Source organism: Acomys minous (assembly GCF_964271855.1).
Source record: "Acomys minous genome assembly, chromosome: 16".
Taxonomy (NCBI): domain Eukaryota; kingdom Metazoa; phylum Chordata; class Mammalia; order Rodentia; family Muridae; genus Acomys; species Acomys minous.
This window is the reverse complement of record NC_140498.1, coordinates 88,089,186-88,108,402: the sequence shown is the minus strand read 5'-3', so window position 1 is coordinate 88,108,402 and position 19,217 is coordinate 88,089,186. Positions and strand designations below refer to the sequence as shown.

Below are 19,217 nucleotides of genomic sequence, written 5' to 3'. Positions count from 1 at the left end.
CATGCTACCCTGTCCCACCACCTCCCCTCTCCTCCCAGGACTGTGTCCACTGAATCCCTTGACCACGGTGTGCCTGTCTCCTGTGTGTGCATGGTGAGAACTCGGCCCTCCCCGGAGTAGCTCAGCTTTGCGAGCTCACACTCCACTCCATATGCGAAGAACGAATGCTAGGCAGGGAAAGCTGAGTGATTTATAGCGTGTCCTGAAGGGGTGGCTTCCGGCACCGTCCTCACTGACCCATGAAGTGTGTGCATGAACAGGGCCTGCAACATGGATCAGTGGGAAAAGGTACCTGCAGCCAAGCCTGACATCCTGAGTTCAAGTCCCTACCCCACCAGTAAATAAAAAAATAAATAAATAAAACTTTCATTTATGGCTTCTGGAATTGTCTTGGGGGGATGTGTCTCAAAGTGACACTGAGAAATTTGGCAAATAATAAACAAATTAGGGCTGGGAGATGGCTCAGTGGGTCAAGTGCTTGTCACATAATGATGAAAGAAGGCTTAAGTTTCATCCCTTGGGAGGGCGTGTGTGTATGTGCACGTGAGTGTGCGCGCATGTGTCTGTAAATAGCCAGTCACAATCCCCCAGCGCAGGCTCTGGTGGAGGGGGTGGGCGGGAGGATCCCAATGGCTTGTTTGCCAGCCAGCTTAGCCAGATGGTGAGCTGGGACACCTTCCAGTTGTAAATGGGATGATGGTGGTCCCTGACTCATGGGGTCCTGCTGTCCACCTATGCTGGGGTGGCCCTAGGTTCCCTTCTGGAGAAGGTGGGGAGGTCTTACCCAGGCGGGATAGAGGCGCGTGCGCTGACGCTGGTGGCTCTCTGGGGTCCTGGCCGGCTGAGGTTGTTTTGGCCCGGGGTGGGCGCTCCGTTGGGGGCGCTAGGGCTCCGTGGGGGTACTCCTGGAGGTGGCGCGGGCTCCGCGGGGCCCGCAGCAGGTGTGGCCCAGAGCGCGGCCCCAGCGAAGGTGGCGCTAGGGCGCACAGCGAGTGCACCCGGAGGTCCTCCGGGTGGCGGCAGCGGCGGCGGGGGCGGCGGGGGCGCTGGAGGAGCGGCTGGCGCAATGGGCGCCTTGCGGCGCTGCGAGGCCAGGATGGCGTTGGAGGCGGCGCGCGTGCTGTTGACCAACAGGCACTGTTGACAGGAGCAGGGTTGACCCGAGCTGGCCCCCACGGGCCAGGACTGCGACTTGGGAATAGAGCCGACCGTGAGCGGGTAGGCCAGGTCCAGGCGACGGCGCAGGCGACGGCGGCGGCGCGTCTGGCGGTTCATCTGGGACATGCTGTTGAAGTAGATGAGGTAGCAGAAGCCGAGCGACGAGAGGTCGAGCCACGGGTGCTGCTTCTCGTACGCGTTCTGGATGGTGATGCAGATGTCCATGTCGTAGGCAGTCCACGCGCCGCCGTCGTTCTCCCATTCCCACACGATGCCCTTGCCCGGTGCCGACGACGGGTCGTAGAAGTTGCGTCGCACTGGCCGCATGGTACCTGCGCTCAGAAGGGAGAGAGAGAGGGGTCAGCACAGGTCCCCAAGGGGACCTTCAGAGCCAGGAAAGAAATCAGCGCAGACAGAGTCAAGATATGGAGACTGGGCCGCCAAAATGGCTAAGCAGGGAAGGGTGTTTATCACCAAGCCTGACAGACAACTTGATTCTAATCCCAGAGCCCCACATGGTGGAAGGAGAGAGTCGGCTCCTTCAGGCCGCGATCTGACCTCTAATTAACTAATAAATGAAAGCCATTAAATGCTAAAAGGCATGGAAGCTGGGAAAGAAGGCGGCAGAGGCCCAGTCAACATATGGGGAAACAGGTGCACTAAGGGGCCAGAAAGGGAACCAAAGGGAAAAAAAGAGTAAAGGGTGGGTGGCCCTGGAGAGCCAGCCTACCCTCTGCAGGGGCAAGATGGACCCTGAAGGTCCTGGTTACCACAGGAGCAGGGAGAACAGCAAAGGTGGGTAGTGGCCACACAGAGAGCAAGTGCCCACTGAGCTCCCTCCAGAGACTCCCAGGGTGCCCAGCAACCTGAGCATTTGTGGGTTTCTTCATTCACACGGGGCCCACTGGATGCTCCCATTGGTCCATTCATTCCTTCACGTCTTCCCTCATCCCTCACTTCATTCATTCAGCCATCTCTCCATTCACTCAACCACACCTTCTTGTGTACAGTCAACACTTACAAGGACCCTTTCTCCTTCTCTCCCCTGACCTTTCCTTTCCCCTCCCGTCTGTGTTCCAGGTGAGAGTGGAGAGTGCACTGAGACTCTGTGATATCCCAGCCTGCAGTTCGCCAGTGGCTTCCCTCCTTTTTTTTTTTTTTTTTTTGGTTTGTGCTGGCCAAAGCTTTACCCCTCTGCCCGAGAGCCACACTCCCGAGAAAACTGAGGGGGGCAGTGACTGACAATGCTCGATGCCAGACTCCTCATTACCTTAGTTGGCTCTGGGTTGCCTAGTTCAGGTAACTGAGCACAGAAATTCGTCTCTTGGGATTGCAAAGACACAGCTGTGGAAAGGCTGCCACCTGCTACAAAGCTGTGGGAAGTCCCTCCCCAGGCCTCTGTGGCCCGGACAACAGTTAAATACTGACAGGGCCTAATACCCATCACCTAGAAGTCAAACCTCTGGCCAGGTCTGGGAGGGGGTTTCTTTACTGGGTTAGTTGAAATGGGAAGACACACCTTGGATGTGGGCAGTACATCCCCTGTGGGCAGGGTGGGGGGGGGTGGGGGGTCCAAGATTGCATAAGAAAAAGCAAGCAAGCTGAACGGCAGCATTCCTGTCTCTCTGCTTCCTGACTGTGGAGGCCACATGGCGACCGGCCACCTCCTGCCGCCACCCCCTCCTGCCATGACTGATTGTACCTCCAAATTGTGAGTCAAAATAAGCCTTGCTTTTGTCAGGCGTTTTGTCATGGCAGTTAGACAAAGAATTAATATCCTGCCCTCATCCTGACAGTAACAGGGAGCTCCCGGGCCCACCACGTCCCTCAGACCACTGCAAGGATTTGAGAGTAGCCTTCCTCAGAGACCCTGCATGAGGTCCCGGGGATTTGGAGCAGACAGCTCTCATCTCAAGTTTCGGTGTCACAACTGTCCAGTTATGTTACCACCTTCAGGTGACTTCCTCTGTCAGCCTTGGTTTCTTGTCAGGTGGGCAGAGCTGCTGGGGGGGTGCAGGGAGAATCCTGCCTCTGCTTTGATACCTCCCAAACTTGCTGCCATTAGCCCCACCTCTTTCCCTGAGACCCACGTGTGCCCATCCAGCTGCCTTTGACAGCTCTGTTGCTGATTCCTAGCTGCTCCGAGCCGAGCCGTTGGGCCCCTGTGCCTGGCCCACAGTGGTAGCCCGTGCTCTTGTCCTCACTGGACAGCTAGGGCACACTCCATCCCACATCACACTCATCCTCAGGGATCCCAGAGTCCTTGGTGGCTCCCAGTGACCTGTGGAAGCTGAAGGCCTCATGAGGACCTGGCCCTGGAGTCACCTGGCCTCCCTGATGCTCCCTTAGCCATCTCAAACCTGGTGCTGCCCCAGGGCCTTTGCGCTGGCTGTTCCCTCTGCATGGATCATGATTTAGGCACGTTCAGACTCCTTTAATCCAGATTTGTTTGGATGTCACTGGTTAGGAAAGCCCTTCCTCCCACACCTGGCTTCTTAATGAGTGGTTCCATCCTTGCCTTGTTGTACCCCACTTACAGGAACTTGCTCATACCTGGCCATGGCAGGTCCTTTCCCTTCTGCCTCTGCTCCCCGGCCTGTCAGCTCAGGCTCACAGGAAGCTGCTCTGCTTAACCCTCCAGCTCCCCAACCCCTACTCTGGGCACGAAGCCTCACATAGTAGGTCCTCACAGCATGAGATGTTTCCAGGGTGCTTGGTTCGGGAGTCTACAGGCAGATGGGGGGCATCCAGCATGGTGTCTTGCTGGGAGGTCCCTCTCCTGACCCACAGACCTCGTCTTGACTGTCCCTCACTCTAGTGCCACTTGGCTCTCAAAGAACTCATCTGCCTCGCCTGTTAGAGTGTCCAAGGTTGCCCCTGACAACAGCACAGGCTGGGGAAACTGAGGCGCAGAGCTGTAGCTGTTCATAGGAGAGAGGCAGGGTGGAGGGTGCCAAGAAGTAAGTAAGGTCTCTGAGCAGCAACGATGCCCCAGTCAGCCACAGAAAGACTCCCCAGGGCCCAATGCCAGTTTGTTTTATTGGAACACATATTCATTTTCTGTGGTTTTCTCCATGCTGGGAGCAAGGTCTCTATCCTGTCCCCTTGCTCCTGCTTGCTAGACTTGCCCTCTCAGTGCCTCAGTTTCCCCACCTGCAGAACAAAGAGCTGTGAGAGATGAACCTTAAGTACTGTGGTCAGCTTTGTGGTAAAGTGAGGGGCCGTGTCCCCTTGGGTGGGACAGGAGGGACAAAAGGGAATTGCCCCCCCTTGAGCCAAAGGGGGTTCAGGGGCAGAATGTGTGAGACAAGAAGCCACCATTAGGTTAGAGAGCCTGGTGAGAACCCTGGCTCCTCACACAGCCTCAGTGTTCTGTTTGTTTGTTGTTGTTGTTTTGAGTTTTGGGGTTTTTTTTTTTGTTGTTGTTGTTTTAGTTTTTCAAGACAAGGTTTCTCTGTGTAGCCCTGGCTGTCCTGGAACTTCACTCTGTATGTAGACCAGGCTGGCCTCAAACTCAAAGAGATCCACCTGCCTCTGTCTCCCGAGTGCTGGGATTAAAGGTGTGTGCCATCACCACCTGGCATATCCTCAGTGTTCTTGTATGTAAAATGGGGGTGTCAACACCTATCCCAAAGAACTTCTGGGGGACAAAATAAAAGAAGACATGACAGCTGCTTAGCACATGACTGACTTAGCATTCAGAAGCGATCATCCAGTGTTGGCTGAGATGGCTGCTATCACACACATGACCCACTTCCAGCGTCCCCACATAGTGAACTCCTAATCATCCCATTGCATGCCCAGCCCCTCCAGCAAGGCCTTCTTAGTTTCAGTTGTAGAAGCTGGCGTGTGTGGCTCTTGTACTGTCACTGAATCATTTCTGCTTTTGTCTCTTGAATTGCCTGATAACTTCTGGGCTTCTCAGGCCAGATTGGTGCTACAGTGGTTTCAAAACCTGTCCCTAAGGAAAGTACGTGCAGTTGAACCCGAAGTCTGTGGAGCAGAGGGAGAGGGGAGAATCTGAGCTGACGGGGGTGGGGGGGTGGGGGGGGTGGTGGACCTTGGGCAGTGGAAGAGAGCTCTGGAGATTGCCTTGGCTACTCTGCAGCAAAGGATTCTGGGAGCTGGCCAGCCCGCATCTCCTCCCTGGGGCTCTGTTTACCAGGCATGGATTTTCTTGCCTGTTTAGTGGTGGTTATTAAAGGCAGTGTCCCTGGAGTCCTTTTGAGAACGGATCGGAGCCTGGAGAGCTAGAGTAATTAGGGCGGCTGTACCCGCCCTACCAGACCCTGCACCACTGCACCCGCTGCTGCCCTGCCGGTATACCCACTCCTTCAGCCCAGGGGGTTGTGGGGAAGGGAGGCAGCTGGCTCCCAGTGTCTGCCTGGATTTGGATCTTGAGATTTCCTAGGCAGCCGTGCCGGCCTCCTCCATGGTGGCCTTGGCCTAGATTTGTGGAACAGTACAATGAGCCGGAGACTGAATGCCCAGTGTGTGAGCCTGGGAGATGAGCCACCGCTTAGGTCTCTCCAGGGCTGGGCTGGCCACCCAGAGTGGGATCCCAGGGCTGTTAGTACCTGGGCCCAGAGGACTGTCCTGGGCCTGGTGTTGTGTGTGAGCTTTTGTGGGTATTTCTTCTTCCTCCTCCTCTGGCCAGTTAAGAATGGATAATTGAAAAATTGCCTCAGGTGATGGGGGGCTGAGGGCTAGAGTCTGCTAGGGGGCTGCAGGGCTTGAGACAGCACGGAGGTGACAGTCAGACAAGGTAGGGAACATGAGTGACAGAGACAGAGAGAGATAGAGAGACCCACAGACAGACAGAGACAGAGAGAGAGACAGAAAGACAGAGAGACTGACACAGAGAGAGAGAGACAGACACAGAGAGACAGATAGACACAGAGACACAGAGACATTCACTCATAGATTATCAGAGGCAGCAAGATCCCTTCGGGAGCTAAAGGGCAGGTACCATGTGCCAGATCAGAGAGAGGCTCGAAGCCTGGCACTTGGCCAGCAGAATCAGGAAGGACCAGAGGCTGAGCCTGAGACTCAGTGAGAGAAGGGAGGCTGGTGGTGGGGAGTGGGGGCAGAAAACATCAGTTGGTACCACTAGATGCCCTATTATACACCCTTTGCAGAGCACCTACTATGTACGTTCCCTGAAGGCTCATTGCTGTTCTCTCCCTCCCTCCCTTCCCTCTCAGACCACACAGACCTGTCCCTCTTAATGGTTGAGGAGACAGGTCTAGAGGGGTTAGATAAGGGAGGGTGAGAGTTGAGAGCAGGGCAGAGTCGAGGAAAGCTTGCTTCCTGAGGCCTCCAGCTTAGCCAGGTGGTAGCCTAACCTAGAATTCCTCCACTCACGGGGAGCTCGCTATCTCAGTTTGCTTTCCTACCCAGACAACCCCACCAGCCAACACATACCTAGAGGCACAACATGTGTGTGTGTGTGTGTGTGTGTGTGTGTGTGTGTGTGTGTGTGTGTGTCACCCCCAAGCTTGAATACTTCAGAACAGTGACTTTGTGGATAGAAGTAACCCTTACTTGTCCCTCTGGCACTAAATAGTCCCTGGTAGGAGCCCTTCCCTTTGGGGATGGCTTCCTGGAGGAAATGACCACAGTTAGGGGCATCCAGACCTGGTGGGAAGGAGGGCCCGTGTGAGGCAGCCATGGATGTCCTGTCAAGTGGGAACCTCTGACTGGGAGTTGGGCAGTGAGTGGGTTGAACATCTCTGGATGCCAGGCTGGGGGAGGGGCGTTGTGGGATCTTTAGTGATCCCAGGAACGAGTGACACAGGCAGCGGGCTTGTCCCCCATTCCATCCTCAGCCACACTGTGAAATGGAGCCGGCTGCCCTGCCTACAGCTGAAGATGCACAGGTTCCACGCAGTTCTGGGACACACACAGGGTCATCTGCGGTTCCCTGGTCCAGGAGACTCCATCCTGGGGCCACCTGCCTTCTGTGGCTGCTTCTTTAACCATGTATGTTCACAAGTCACCATCACCATGGAGGAAACATAGGCAGAGAGGCTACATAGCAAGAAAGGGATGTGGCTGAAGCTGACATAAAACCCCAGCCAGGAGTATTGCAGCTTTGGATCTCAGGCTGTCTGCAGGGCTGGTGCAGCCTCCTGCAGCAACAACAGTGGCAGCCCTGTGCCAAGTAAGGTCTTTTGATGTCATCTTCCCAGGGGGAATCCATCTGAAAAATGGGGAAACTGAGGCTCCTCAGGAAGATACACAAGTCCAGTCCCGGCACTGGATGACTGGGGTAGAAACAGCTGGCTCTGGGTCAAGGGCTTCCCGCTCCGGCCACAATCGATGAACCTGCAGATCCTGTTTCTCTCTGATTGCTCCCGTGGGACTCTAACGCTTGGCTCTGGCCCATTAGTGGTTTGGGCATGGGGCTGCCCAGGCTCCCTAGGGATGCGCTGCTGGTGGTGGGGCAAGGAGGACTTGGGGCCCCCAGATTCCTTCTACTCTGTTTGACCACTGATGCCCCAAGGCTGCTGCAGTGTGTGTGTGTGTGTGTGTGTGTGTGTGTATGTGTATGTACACCTCATCACCCTGAGGCCTCCCTGACACCAATTCCCACGCCCCGACATCGAGATGCCAGCAGCTAAGAATGGGAAGGAAATGGGGAGGAGACAGAGGGACCCTGAATCCTCCTCCTCTGGGTCCCCCAAGCTGTGTCCTTCCAGCCTGTGAAATGAAGATGTTACTTAACAGCAGTAATCTTGGGGGCTGCTACCGGCCAAACCCTGAGTGTCTGACATGTTCTTCTGCCCTCCCAGTTTTCCTCCCTGCTGAGTGTAACTATCTTGGCTTAAGTCTGTCCTCAAATCGTCTCCACCATCTCAAAGGAGAATCAAAGACTCCCCACGGGCTCCATTAACACCCTGAGTTCTAGAGCACCAAAAGCTAGGTCGCTAGGTGACAGGGTGTCTGCATCCCCTTCAGTCTGGCTATACCCCTTATCTGGAAGGTTGGGGCAGGTTTTCTCGGCCTCTTTTGCACCTCAGCAGCAGTAGCACAAGGTCAACACTGTGGAAACGATGGCTGAATCTGAGTGAATGAGTGATGCAATGCATGAGTGATGCAATGAACGAGTGATGCAACGAAGGAATGATGCAACACGTGGATATGAATAATGCTAGGTGGACCATTCCCACAGCTAGGCCGGAGGCTCTCCCTGGCATGAGTGCGGGCTTCCTCTGCTCAGCTACTGCTTGTGATGAGAAAAATCGTGAGCAACATCTAAAAACTGGGCGCGTAGGCAGGTGTAGTAGCGCATGCCTTTAATGCTAGCATTCTGGAGTCAGTGGCAGGTGGATCTCTGTGAGACTGAGGCCAGCCTGGTCTACAGAATGAGTTCTATTCAGGACAGCCAGGGCTACATAGACCCTGTCTTAAAAAAAAAAAAAAAGGTGTGTGTATGTGGGGGGGGGGCGGGGGTAAAGGACATGTTAGTCTGGGTTCCCAGATCCTCAAATATCTAAAGACATGGCTACAAGGGTTGGTTTCCTTGGCAACAGGTAGCCGAGCTGGGTCAGGGCCACCCTGTGCACATGACTTTAAGTGGTTTTGTCCTTGTTTTTTCCACTGTTTGTTTTGAGATTGGGTTTCACTAAGTAAGTAGCCTAGGCTGGTTACAAATTAACAGTCCTGCGGTAGCCTCCAGAGTGCTGGGATCACAGATGCCATACTGTGCACAGTGCCTTTAAGGATCTATTGAGCACCTACTCCGTGCCATGTGCTGGTGAGTAAGAGACTCTTAGGCCTGTGCTTTTCCAGCCTTTGCCAGCACTGTTATCCAGTTAGGCAGCTGAATTTGCAGCCTCTGCACAGATAGGGAAACTGAGTCCCAGACAGAAAAACTCCTCTGAGGTCACCTAGCTAGCTCATCAGCGTTTCAACTCAGGGCGCCTCTTCCGCAGGGCCTGGCCACTCACACATTGACAGGAAGAACAGGCCCCCCACCCCTGCATCCCTCCAATTTCATCTGAGCTCTGCTACTTGGTGGCCCCATTGGAGCCCAAGAGAGAGGGACAGAGATGCACAGGGGCTGTGGCGCTGTCGCCGTGGAAGAGGTGGCCATTGGGCTGCAGGTGTGGGCAGGCTGTCTTGGCAGCCACCTATGATGACTGGGCCCTTTGTTCTTGAGCTCAGGGCTCCCTGCCAGGCTCCTTCATGTACCCCAGTCACTGAGTGCCACTGCTGTCTGGGCAGGTGGAGGTGGCAGCCTGGACCAGGTCCAGAGAGGCTGTGGGAGGGGCCCAGAGAGGCTCTGCCATAGAGGCAGAACAAGGGCATAGCTGGGCAGGATCTGGATCTGGAGGAGGCTCAGCCAGCCCCAAGGTCATCGGTAGCCCTGTGTCCTGGATGTCTCTGGTACCTGGCTTCCTCTACTATCCCCTAGATCCTACTAGAACCGAAGCACCCAGAGGCAGGCTCTCTGTGTACACTCTGCTGATTGTGACATTTTTTTTTTTTTAAGATTTATTTATTTATTGTATATGAGTGTTTTATCTGCAGAAGAGGCATCAGATCATGTTATAGGTGGTTGTGAGCCACCATGTGGTTGCTGGGAATTGAACTCAGGACCTCTGGAAGAGCAGGTGGCGCTCTTAACCACTGAGCCATCTCTCCAGCCCTGATTGTGACATTCTTAACACTTGCACACAGTAGGCACTCATTAATCATTCCTATTGTTTTTGTTTGTTTGTTTGTTTGTTTGTTTTTTGGACAGGGTCTCACATAGCCCAGACTGGTCTCAAGCTCTCTATGTAGCTGAGGATAACCTTGAATTTCTGATCCTTCTGCCTCCCTAAGTGCTAGGATTAGAGCTGTCCCCCACCATGCCTAGTTCATGCAGGGCTGGGGATCGAACTCATGGCCTCAGGCGTAGCAGGGAACATCATTAACTGGGCCGAATCCTCAGCCCCTGTGAACCGATTTGTAAAGGCTGAACACTCTGGCCAAAGCTGCTGTTGCTGGGGATCATTCTGCAGATGAGGAAACAGGCTCGGGGACGCTGTGGGCCTTGTCCTTCTCACTGTGTCCAGCCTGGGAGCCCTACCCTCACCCATGGGATCCCAAGGTAGTCTGTGTTGGGTCTGGGGTCCCTTTGCCTGGCATCCTAGGCTGAGTGGGCTCAAGGTGAGTGCCTAGGAGGACGGGCCAGTGCAGGGTGTGACACTACTGTGTCAGTGGCGAGGTAAGAGGCAGAAGGTTCAGGGACACAAGGGTGGAGGGGTATTGGGGAGGTCCCTGGGGTCCCAGCATGAAGAGGAATTTGGGCATGTTACTGCCCCACCCCCACTTCCCACTGTGACTCCTCCTCCTCCCTCTCATCTCCATGAGAGCCCCACCCTCTTCTCTACCCTCCTCATCCTCCTCCATCAGGGCCTTATCCCCTCCCTGGCCTCCTCCCCCTTCTTAGCCACACCCCTTCTATATCACCTGCTCTGCCATACTTTCTCCTCCATCAGACTAGCACCCCCTGGTGCCCCCTGGGGCTTTCAGTACTCCCTCACTTTTCAAATAGACCCCGTAGCTGCCACCAGAGAGGAGAGGAGGGGAGCAAGGCAGGAGACACTGTGACCCAGGTCTCCTCACATAAATAGGACCATGTGGCCATCCAAGGTATCACAGAGCAAGCTTGGGGAGGGGAGGGGATCTGCAGTGCACCCTGAACCCTCCCCCTCCCCCCACCCCCCGCGTCTGTGTCTCCATCTCTGGCTGTGTCCTGGACCCGAGTGGGAGCCCTACTCACTGTAGAGAAGCCTGCCCACCCAGGCTCACCTGCGCCAGCCTCCCAGGCCCTGAGATTAATGATGCTGGTACAGCACACTGGCTCTGGGTCCCTTGGGGGCCTGGCCGCTAAAGGGCAGCAGCTGGCAGCCAAATCTGCCAGGTCTGAAGGGCCTCAAGGGACCACCTTTGCCTTCCCCTGCTTGTCATAGCCTCCCTCTCCCCCCAGGCCTGAGTGTGCCTCCTGGGCTGACCCTGGCAAAGGCCTGCACACCCACAGGAGCCCACATCATCTGCTTGGAACACCCTGGCCTCGTCAGAAGGCACTTAGGTCATTCTACCTAATCGTCCGTAAGAATGATGTACAAGAGTGTTCTCCAGGCTTCTGGTGAAACCGAGAAACTGTCCCGGGGAAGGACTACTGCAGGAAATGGAGGCCCAGAGAGGTGAAGTGGCTTGCCCACAGTCACACAGCCAGCCCAAGTGTGCTGTCACACACCTTTCTGTTGGCCTCAGTGTCAGAACCAGGCTCAGAAGTCATTTCTATGATGTGATGGCTTTTTATCTCTCCTAGAGTCTGGCGTGGGTTTGATATTGATTGACAAGATCTGAAATTGATTGATTTGGTCTTTCTCTTTGAACCGCACACCGCCTCCCTGAGAACTCAGTCCAGTACCAAGCCCGGGGTAGCACCAATGACTGTCCAATAGATAAATGATAGAGTTGGAGGCTAGTGGGCATAACAGACAGCCGACCCCAAAGAACGGGAGTACAAGGGAGGTACTGTGGGCTGTGACAGGGGCACGGGACACAGGGACACAGCTTCGCTGTGGATGGCTTAGCTGGACCTCATAGAACCCTCCTTCCAGTTTTTGCTCTGGCATCAAGCCCTAGACCTGCTAGGAAAGGACCCCAGAGGTGTGGTATGCTGGGACGCAGCCCCTAGAGGCCCCAAGGTAATTCTGGATGTCCCTGCCTTAGTTCAAACCCTGACAACAAGCCCAACAGAGCTCTCGGGGGACAGGGAGAAGAGACACTCAGCTCTCATCTCTGTCCTTGAGATCTGACTTAAGGAGCCTAGTTTTGGTTTGGGAGAGAAAAGCTGTGTGACCTTGAGCAGGCCGCTCACCCTCTCTGGGGCTTTGTCTCCCCCCCCCCTCCCCCATCCAGACTGTTAATGTTGAAAGTGTTTTTGGTGGCAACAGCTGTCTTTCCTCCCTGGTCCCCTCAGTCTAAGTGTCTCAGGCAGGACCTACCCCTCAAGGCAGGATGAGGGATGAGAGAGTCCTGGCTGCCCAGAGAAGGGGTGTAAGTCCCGCAAGCCTGTTTCTTGAGACAGCCTGCATTGTAAGACACAGCTGCCGGGGGAACTTAGCTGTCTTTACAGAATGGATAAAGAGGAAGATGGGGGACACCTGCCATATAGGAGCCCTCCATCCTCCTCCATAGCCTCCCTCCCCGGCCACAGGGACAATGGAGCCTGCTATCAGCAGGGACCAGATTTCTAGCTGTGTAGAGCAGGTCTGGAGCAAGGCTCTGGGGCTGCTGAGCTGTGTGATCCTGGGGCAACTGACTTGCCTTCTCTGGGCCTCAGTCTTCCTATCTGGGCTCCAAACTTGTGTGTGTGTGTGTGTGTGTGTGTGTGTGTGTGTGTGTGTGTGTGTGTAGGAAAGTCATTCCTAGCCCCTAGCCCCCACAGCCTGGTGGCTCCTCTGTTTCTGTGAGCCCACTTGGCCAAACCCCTCTGAGCCTGTCCATTTGCAATCACCTAGGTTCATCTGGGGGTGGGGAGGCTTTAGACAAAGTGTTAAGCTTTGGGAGCCCAGCCTGGGGCCTGTCATCCCATCTACTCAGAGACTGAGAAGGAAGGTCACAAGTTCAAGGCTATCTGGGTAGACCCTGTCTCAAAATGAACACTTAAAGAGGGCTGGCGATGTAGCACACTGTGTGTGAGGTCCTGGGTTCAAAGTTCAAGTCCCCTGTGCAGAAAAGATAAGCATCATCACCCGCATGGACGTGCAAGGGAAAAGCTAGCAAGCAGCCAGTGGGGTGTAACTGTTAGGGATCTAATATCCCAGCCATGGGATGTAGCCTCTGCCTCCACTTGGGAGGCTGTGGGAACCTCCCCCCCCACCATGTGGAAGCATCTGGGACAGCTGAGTAAACAGTGATCCTGTCGTTTCCCCCCAACCCGCCCCATGTGACAGGTCTGTCCTCTCCTCTTGTCCCCAAGCCTGACACCTGGCCCCCTTCCCTTCCCTTAGGTTGGCTGGCTGCCACACAGGCAGGCAGACAGGACATTTGTGTGCCGGCGGCTGATGAACAGGCTGTGGCTGTGCGCGCGCGTGTGTTTGCACTGAACACGAGCTCTGTCTGGCGCATCCTGAGGCGTGCCTACATCATGCTGGGTGTTCTGGGGTGTTGGTCCCTGTCACACCCCCACAGGCAAGTTTTTAGAAGATGCTTTGGCAGGGGGTGGGGGTAGGGTGAACAGCAGCCAGGGGTCGACGCACCTACCCTCAGCTCGCAGAGGTTAAGAGTGGAGAGTGGCTTTTGCATTTTTTCAAACAGTTGTAATAAAAAATAATATTTTATGAGCCGTGAAACTGGCACAAAATTCAAATGTCAGTGTCGGCCACAGTGTTTATCAAATCCATCCATGGCTGCTCATTTGCATAAGTCATAGGCAGTGCTTATGCTCAGTGTCAGGGCCTGGTCTGAGGAGCCTAAAAAGCCCACCAGCTCCTGCATTAGGCAAAACCAGGCTCACATCTCCTCACCTGAGGACACACAGCTTCTAGAAGCTTCTAGGGGCTTTGATACCAAACAAGTCTAGACAGGAGCGCTGTGTGTTTTTGGTACATGTATGTGAGTTTTGGGTTTTCGGGGTTTTGTTTTGTTTTGTTTTTTGAGATAAGACCTCGTATGTCCCAGGTTAGTCCTGAACTCACTATGTAGCCATGGATGACCCTGAGCCTCTGGTCCCCTCTGCCTCCACCTCTGCACGCTGGAGTATTAGGTGGGCATCACTACATTGCCTATGCCCAAGCAATCAACTTCCCAGCCCGTGGAATTTGGGTTTATCCCTCACTCTCCCTGTCCCCTCTCTCAACCACAGTGTGCCTAGGTACCGGTTCAATGTGGGTTAGGAGTTGGTCTGTGAGGTGAGTTAGACTCCATTCTCTCTGGTGACACAATATAGAAGCTGAGGCCTCAGGGAGGAGCGGTCCTCTGGCCTGGTCCCCACAGCTGGTCAGGGAGGAAGGAAGACCTCGAAGCATCTTGCTTCTTTCCTAATAAGCTCAGCCCAGCCTGTCTGCTGCAGGAGGCAGTCTCCCTGAGTCCCCCAAGCTTCCCAGGATCCTAGCGTGCCCCCTAGACCCCCGCTACATCCCCCCCACAGGTTTCCAGACCCTGCACCTTGCTGGGGGATCTTGGCTGGCACCCAGCAGCCTAGTCCCCCTTTTCCGCTCACAGGCCTGGCATGGCTTGAAGAAACACGGAGCTGCTGTGGAGAGTAAGCGGATTGGACTAGGCCTGGGACTCTGGGGCCTTGGGAGCTGAAGTGGGGGTTACTAAAATGTGAAAGAGGCCTCAGAGGAAAACCATGGGTAAAGGTGCAAATTTGGTGGCCTCAGGAGAGGCTGTTTCTACTTTAAGGACCACCCCTCCCCCCATCCTCCAAGTTACAGAAAGCTAAACCAGGTGCAGGTGAGGGGAATCCCGCCCCCTCCCCCTTCTCCTCTGAGACCTTGCCCACCTTCCTTTTCTTTAGGAGAATAAGCCTAAAGAACTATAGGATAATCTCCAGTTCTTGGGATCAAGTCCAAAGTCCTTCCCACCATCCGGGCCTTCAGGTGTATCCGGTGTCCCCCTCCCTGCCTCCCAAACTCAGTAGACTTGAACACGGGCAGTTCCTCCTCACCCCAGGCCCTTCGCACTGGCTGTTCCCTGCTTCTGGGATTACCACATCCTGACAGGTCTTCCCAAGTACCCACACATCTCTAGCTCGCAGGCTCCCGCCTCCCCCTGCTTGCTCCTTGACCACACAGGGACAATCACTAGCGGACCTTGCTCCCCGCTGCACTCCAGGACCCAGAAGATCAGCAAATGTCCTTATGACAGGCTGATGCCCGAAGCTATGAAAACAGGCACACTGAAATGTCACGCTGCCGGGCCACTGGAGATGCAGTCCCTCTGCGTGTCTGGACTTATGTAGGTGCCACTTGTAAGCCCTGGAAGCTCTGTATCCACACTCTACCCTCCCTAGGCTGGCTTGTTGTTCCTGAGGGATTGATGTGCAACTAAGTGCCAGGTTTTGTTTTTTTTTTTTTGGTTTTTGCTTTTGTTTGTTTGTTTTTGAGACAGGGTTTCTCTGTGGCTGTCCTAGACTCACTTTGTAGACCAGGCTGGCCTCGAACTCACAACCTTGCACCTGCCTCTGCCTCCCGAGTGTTGGGATTAAAGGCATGCGCCACCATGCCAGGCCCCAGTATATTTATCTTTAACTAATGTGAGTTGAAATAGCTACAGGTGGATAGTGGCCTCCAGGCTGGGCAGGAAGCTACATGAGGTGGGGGTGGAGGGAACGAAGAGTCTTTTGTCCCCAAGCTGGTTGCCTGTGGTGGTCACCCAGGGAAGTACAGAGGCGTCCCCAGCCCCCATCACTGTCCCTTGAGGTCAAACTCATCAAGGGCTTCTTGGTTCCCACCAGGCAGGGCCTCACTGAGCACTGTCCATCATGTGCGCCTCATAGGCTACCCAGTGATGAGGCAGACATTCTCCATAGAGGTGACAAATCCCCAGCAGAGGAGAGAGGCCATCTTCAGCGTCACTGTTACTATTAAACTACAGATATGGCCCCTATGGCCACCATCCACCATCAGCAGCTACCACCCACACCACACGGGGCCACCAAGATGGCCAGCACCCCCTCCCCCCAACACAAGCCACTCTTAACGTTACTCCCAGCAGAACCACCAGTTTCAGACCGTCAAAAAAATTTCCACAGCCCACAGCACCTCAGTGACTTCATTACTACGCAGTCAGCATCTCCCCCTCCATCATGACCCCACCCTCACCATGGATACCATCACCACCACCACTTCTGTACCATTACCTGTCTCCCCCCCACAACAACGCCCCGCCCCTAACCTCCAGCCAGCTTGCTACCACAGCTCTGGATTTTGATCCCAGCTCTGAGTTCAAATCACTCAGTTTCGGGGAGACTCAGTTTCTTTTGCATGTAAAATGGCCCGCTAGGAATCAAAAAGACTTTCTGTCCGTTTGGTAAGTGGGTGTGCTCAATGCTGAGGGGCTCAGTGCTGAGGGAGGGGGATTCACTTAAGGAAATCTTTACATAGCTCTGAGAGATGGCAGTCTATCAATTTTACAGGTGAAGAAACTCCAGCTCATAGCTGCGATTAGCTTACCCACTCCCTACCCGGCGCGACCCCCCACCCCCTGCCCCCTCAACTAATACAAGACACGAGGCTGGAACCAACATGGTAACCTGAAATGGCTTGTGTTGGGCGTGGGGGGAGGCCACACTGTCCTTTTTCCTAGGGGTGGGAGAAGGGGTAAGGACCTCCTGAACCGCAGACTCACCTTTCAGGGATGCTGGGAGGGGGAATTGTTGCGCCCCCACCCCCACCTCCCTGGGAGAGTTGCTGGCCTGGCCCGCGGAGATATACTCACCTGTGTCTTGCCTGAACTGATGCATGGATTGTAGGTCGATGATATAGGGCACTAGCTGGGCATCCACCTGACCCAGGACCACAGAGCCCCGGGCATCCTCCTTAAGAACGTTCTCGATGTGGTGGCACACGGTGGCCGTGTACGGTCGCCAGCGGCTATGCTCGTTGAGCCACTCCCACACCACCACCCGGGCCACGTTCTGCGGCGGGAAGCCCAGCCCGTTCACCGGCACCATCACACCTTGGCCTGGCCGTGACATGGCCGCTGCTGCCTGCGGGGCCAGGTCCCCACTGTTGCTGGCCCAGCTCCTCCTGGGCCTGGGAGCACCGGAGAAGCTTCGTCCTCTCTCTCCAGGGCGGGCGGCGAGGAGTGTGGCCTCTTTTCCAGCTGGGCTCCTCTCCAAGGCCTAGAGGCCTGGGTTAGGGGGATGGGTGGCCATCCAGACACTGCGAGGACCCCTTCCTGCAGAGCGCAGCTGTTGCACACAGGGGTGCGCGGAAGGCAATGTTTGTCCTACGTGGGGAACGTGCTCTCAATTCCTTGGTGCAGGTGCAGAAGTGAGGCACTTGCCCCTCTAGGCTCGGCCTTTCCTCTGCTTCTCTCCCGTTCCTCCTGTCCACCACGCAGGGCCTTGTCACCCAGGAGGCCCTGGCCCCAGCCTGCTGCTTCCTGCGCGCTCAGCTCTGCGTCCCAGATCTCGTGCTACGGGGTGCCTCGGGTCCGCCCCTCCCGACGGGGCTTCCAGCACCCCTGCACCCCTGTACCCCTGTCTCGTCTCCTGGCCGGCCTGAGTGGTCGCAGATCTCCCAGGGAAGGGGGCGGAGCGTGTGGATCGCGGCTCCGGAGCTGCGGCGGGAGACCCTGGGGGGCGGGGGCCGTGGGCACGCCCCACCCCACTGGTGTTCGCGACCTGCAGAGACGACAAGAAGGGGAGAGGGCCCTTTAAGAAGAGAGCAGCCCCCTCCCCCTCCTGGGAGCCGAGGCAGAGAACAATGGGGCGCCGGTGGGGGGGGCGGTAGGGAGGCTCGAGGGTCCAAGCCCTGCGGTCCCTGGGGTGCCGGGAGAAGAGCGGGTACCAGACCCTACTACTGTCACCCGCAGTGGCCCGTGCTCGGTTGGAGCTCATCCCCCGCCCCGGGCCCGCATGCTACCGGGGGCTGCGGTGTAGGATGATGGGACGCGGGATGTAGGGATGCAGGATTCGGGGATGCGGAATGAAGGATGTGGGATGCAGGGATTCGAGTTCAAGATGCGGGATGTCGAGATGGGTGGAGGGTGCCAGGTGCAGCTGCAACCTAGGTCTCCTCTGGGGTCACCTCCCCAGGGGCAAAAGAGCTGCAGGTCGTTTTGTCCCCGCCCGGTGGCATCTGCCTGTGGGCCCGCTGGAGCCAGGGATGTGGGGTCCCTGCGCTGCACGCTTACCGTGATCTCCGCGCTGGCTCCTTCCCTGCCGGCTCCCGGGAGGGAGGGAGGGAAGGAAGGAGGGGACCGTTCCTCCCCAGCCCGGACCTCGCCCGCCACGGGACAGACTAACAGACAGACAGGAGGACGCAGCAGTCCTGGCAAGCAAGCAGACGCGTTGGACGCGTCGCTGGGATCCCGCGGGTGGAGGCGGCCTCAGGGCGGGGCGGGTAGAGGAAGGGGAGGAGACCGATCCGCCCAGCCGCCGTGACACGCGAGTCACTGAGTCTCAGGCTGGGCCCGCCACGAGGCATCGGATCCAGGCAGGGAGACACGAACCCAGTGTGTGTTTAGGGGTCCTGGCTCCAATCTATCATCTTTGCATTAGCGGCTAGGCCAGGACCTGGTACACAACAGGCATCAAATTAGTGCTAGAATGAATGAATCTGGTTTGGAGACAGCCTGTGAGGGCCCCTCATAAGGCCTTCTTGGATGGCTTCCCATCTCCTCACTGGAGGGGGAAGGGGCCCAGAAGGCCTATTTCAGAGCTTAACAGAACCCTGGAGCCTAGAGTGTTCAAAGGGCCCACTGGGGATAAAAACCAAGTCCAGCCGGGGCTGGAGAGATGGTTCAGCCCTGAAGAGCACTGGCTGCTTTTTCAGTAGGCCCCAGGTTCAATTCCTAGTACTCACGTGGCAGCTCCCACACCCTCAGGCAGACGCAAAACGCCAATGCACATAGAGTAAAAAAATTTTAAAGCTTTTTTTTTTTTTTTTAAATAAGAAAGAAAAGGTCACGTCCAACATCTTGGGAGCCTGGACAGCGAACGGACCTGCACCTTGCTCTAGTTTGGCTGCTGGACCCAGTTAGCTAAACTACAGCACATTCCCTGACAGGCACCAGCTCTTCCAGGCCAGAGGGATAAGGATGACATCTGTCTGTCACTGGGGAAAGGGACCAGGCTAGGGGGTGACATTTTGGAAGGAGGGAGGGAGGGAGGAAGGAAGGGAGGGGAGTAGGGAAGACCTCACACCAAGTCCCTTGCAGCTACTGTAAATAATAGGTGTTCCATAAATACAAAGTGAGCACTTGGGATGGCAGTTCAAGTGTTAACTATGATGGGCCCTTTGTCCTCTGGCAAGCTGGACACACATGGAGGAGGCCCCTGGGGCCTGTGATGTTTAGATTAGGGAAGATGCTGAAGCTCA

At 55.7% G+C, this 19,217-nt stretch overlaps 1 protein-coding gene across 1 annotated transcript in view; it reads right to left on the bottom strand.

Moving 5' to 3' along the window:
• DTX1 (deltex E3 ubiquitin ligase 1) overlaps positions 1–18,224 on the bottom strand; it is a 30,727-nt gene extending 12,503 nt beyond the window's left edge. The window contains exons 1-3 of the mRNA XM_084762116.1: positions 18,031–18,224; positions 16,609–17,518; positions 785–1,490 (exon numbers count right to left, since the gene is read on the bottom strand). Of these exons, the coding sequence (XP_084618242.1) occupies positions 785–1,490; positions 16,609–16,867 (965 nt within the window). The 5' untranslated portion in view covers positions 16,868–17,518; positions 18,031–18,224. The remainder of the gene's footprint in view (positions 1–784; positions 1,491–16,608; positions 17,519–18,030) is intronic.
• Positions 18,225–19,217: the final 993 nt, after the last annotated feature.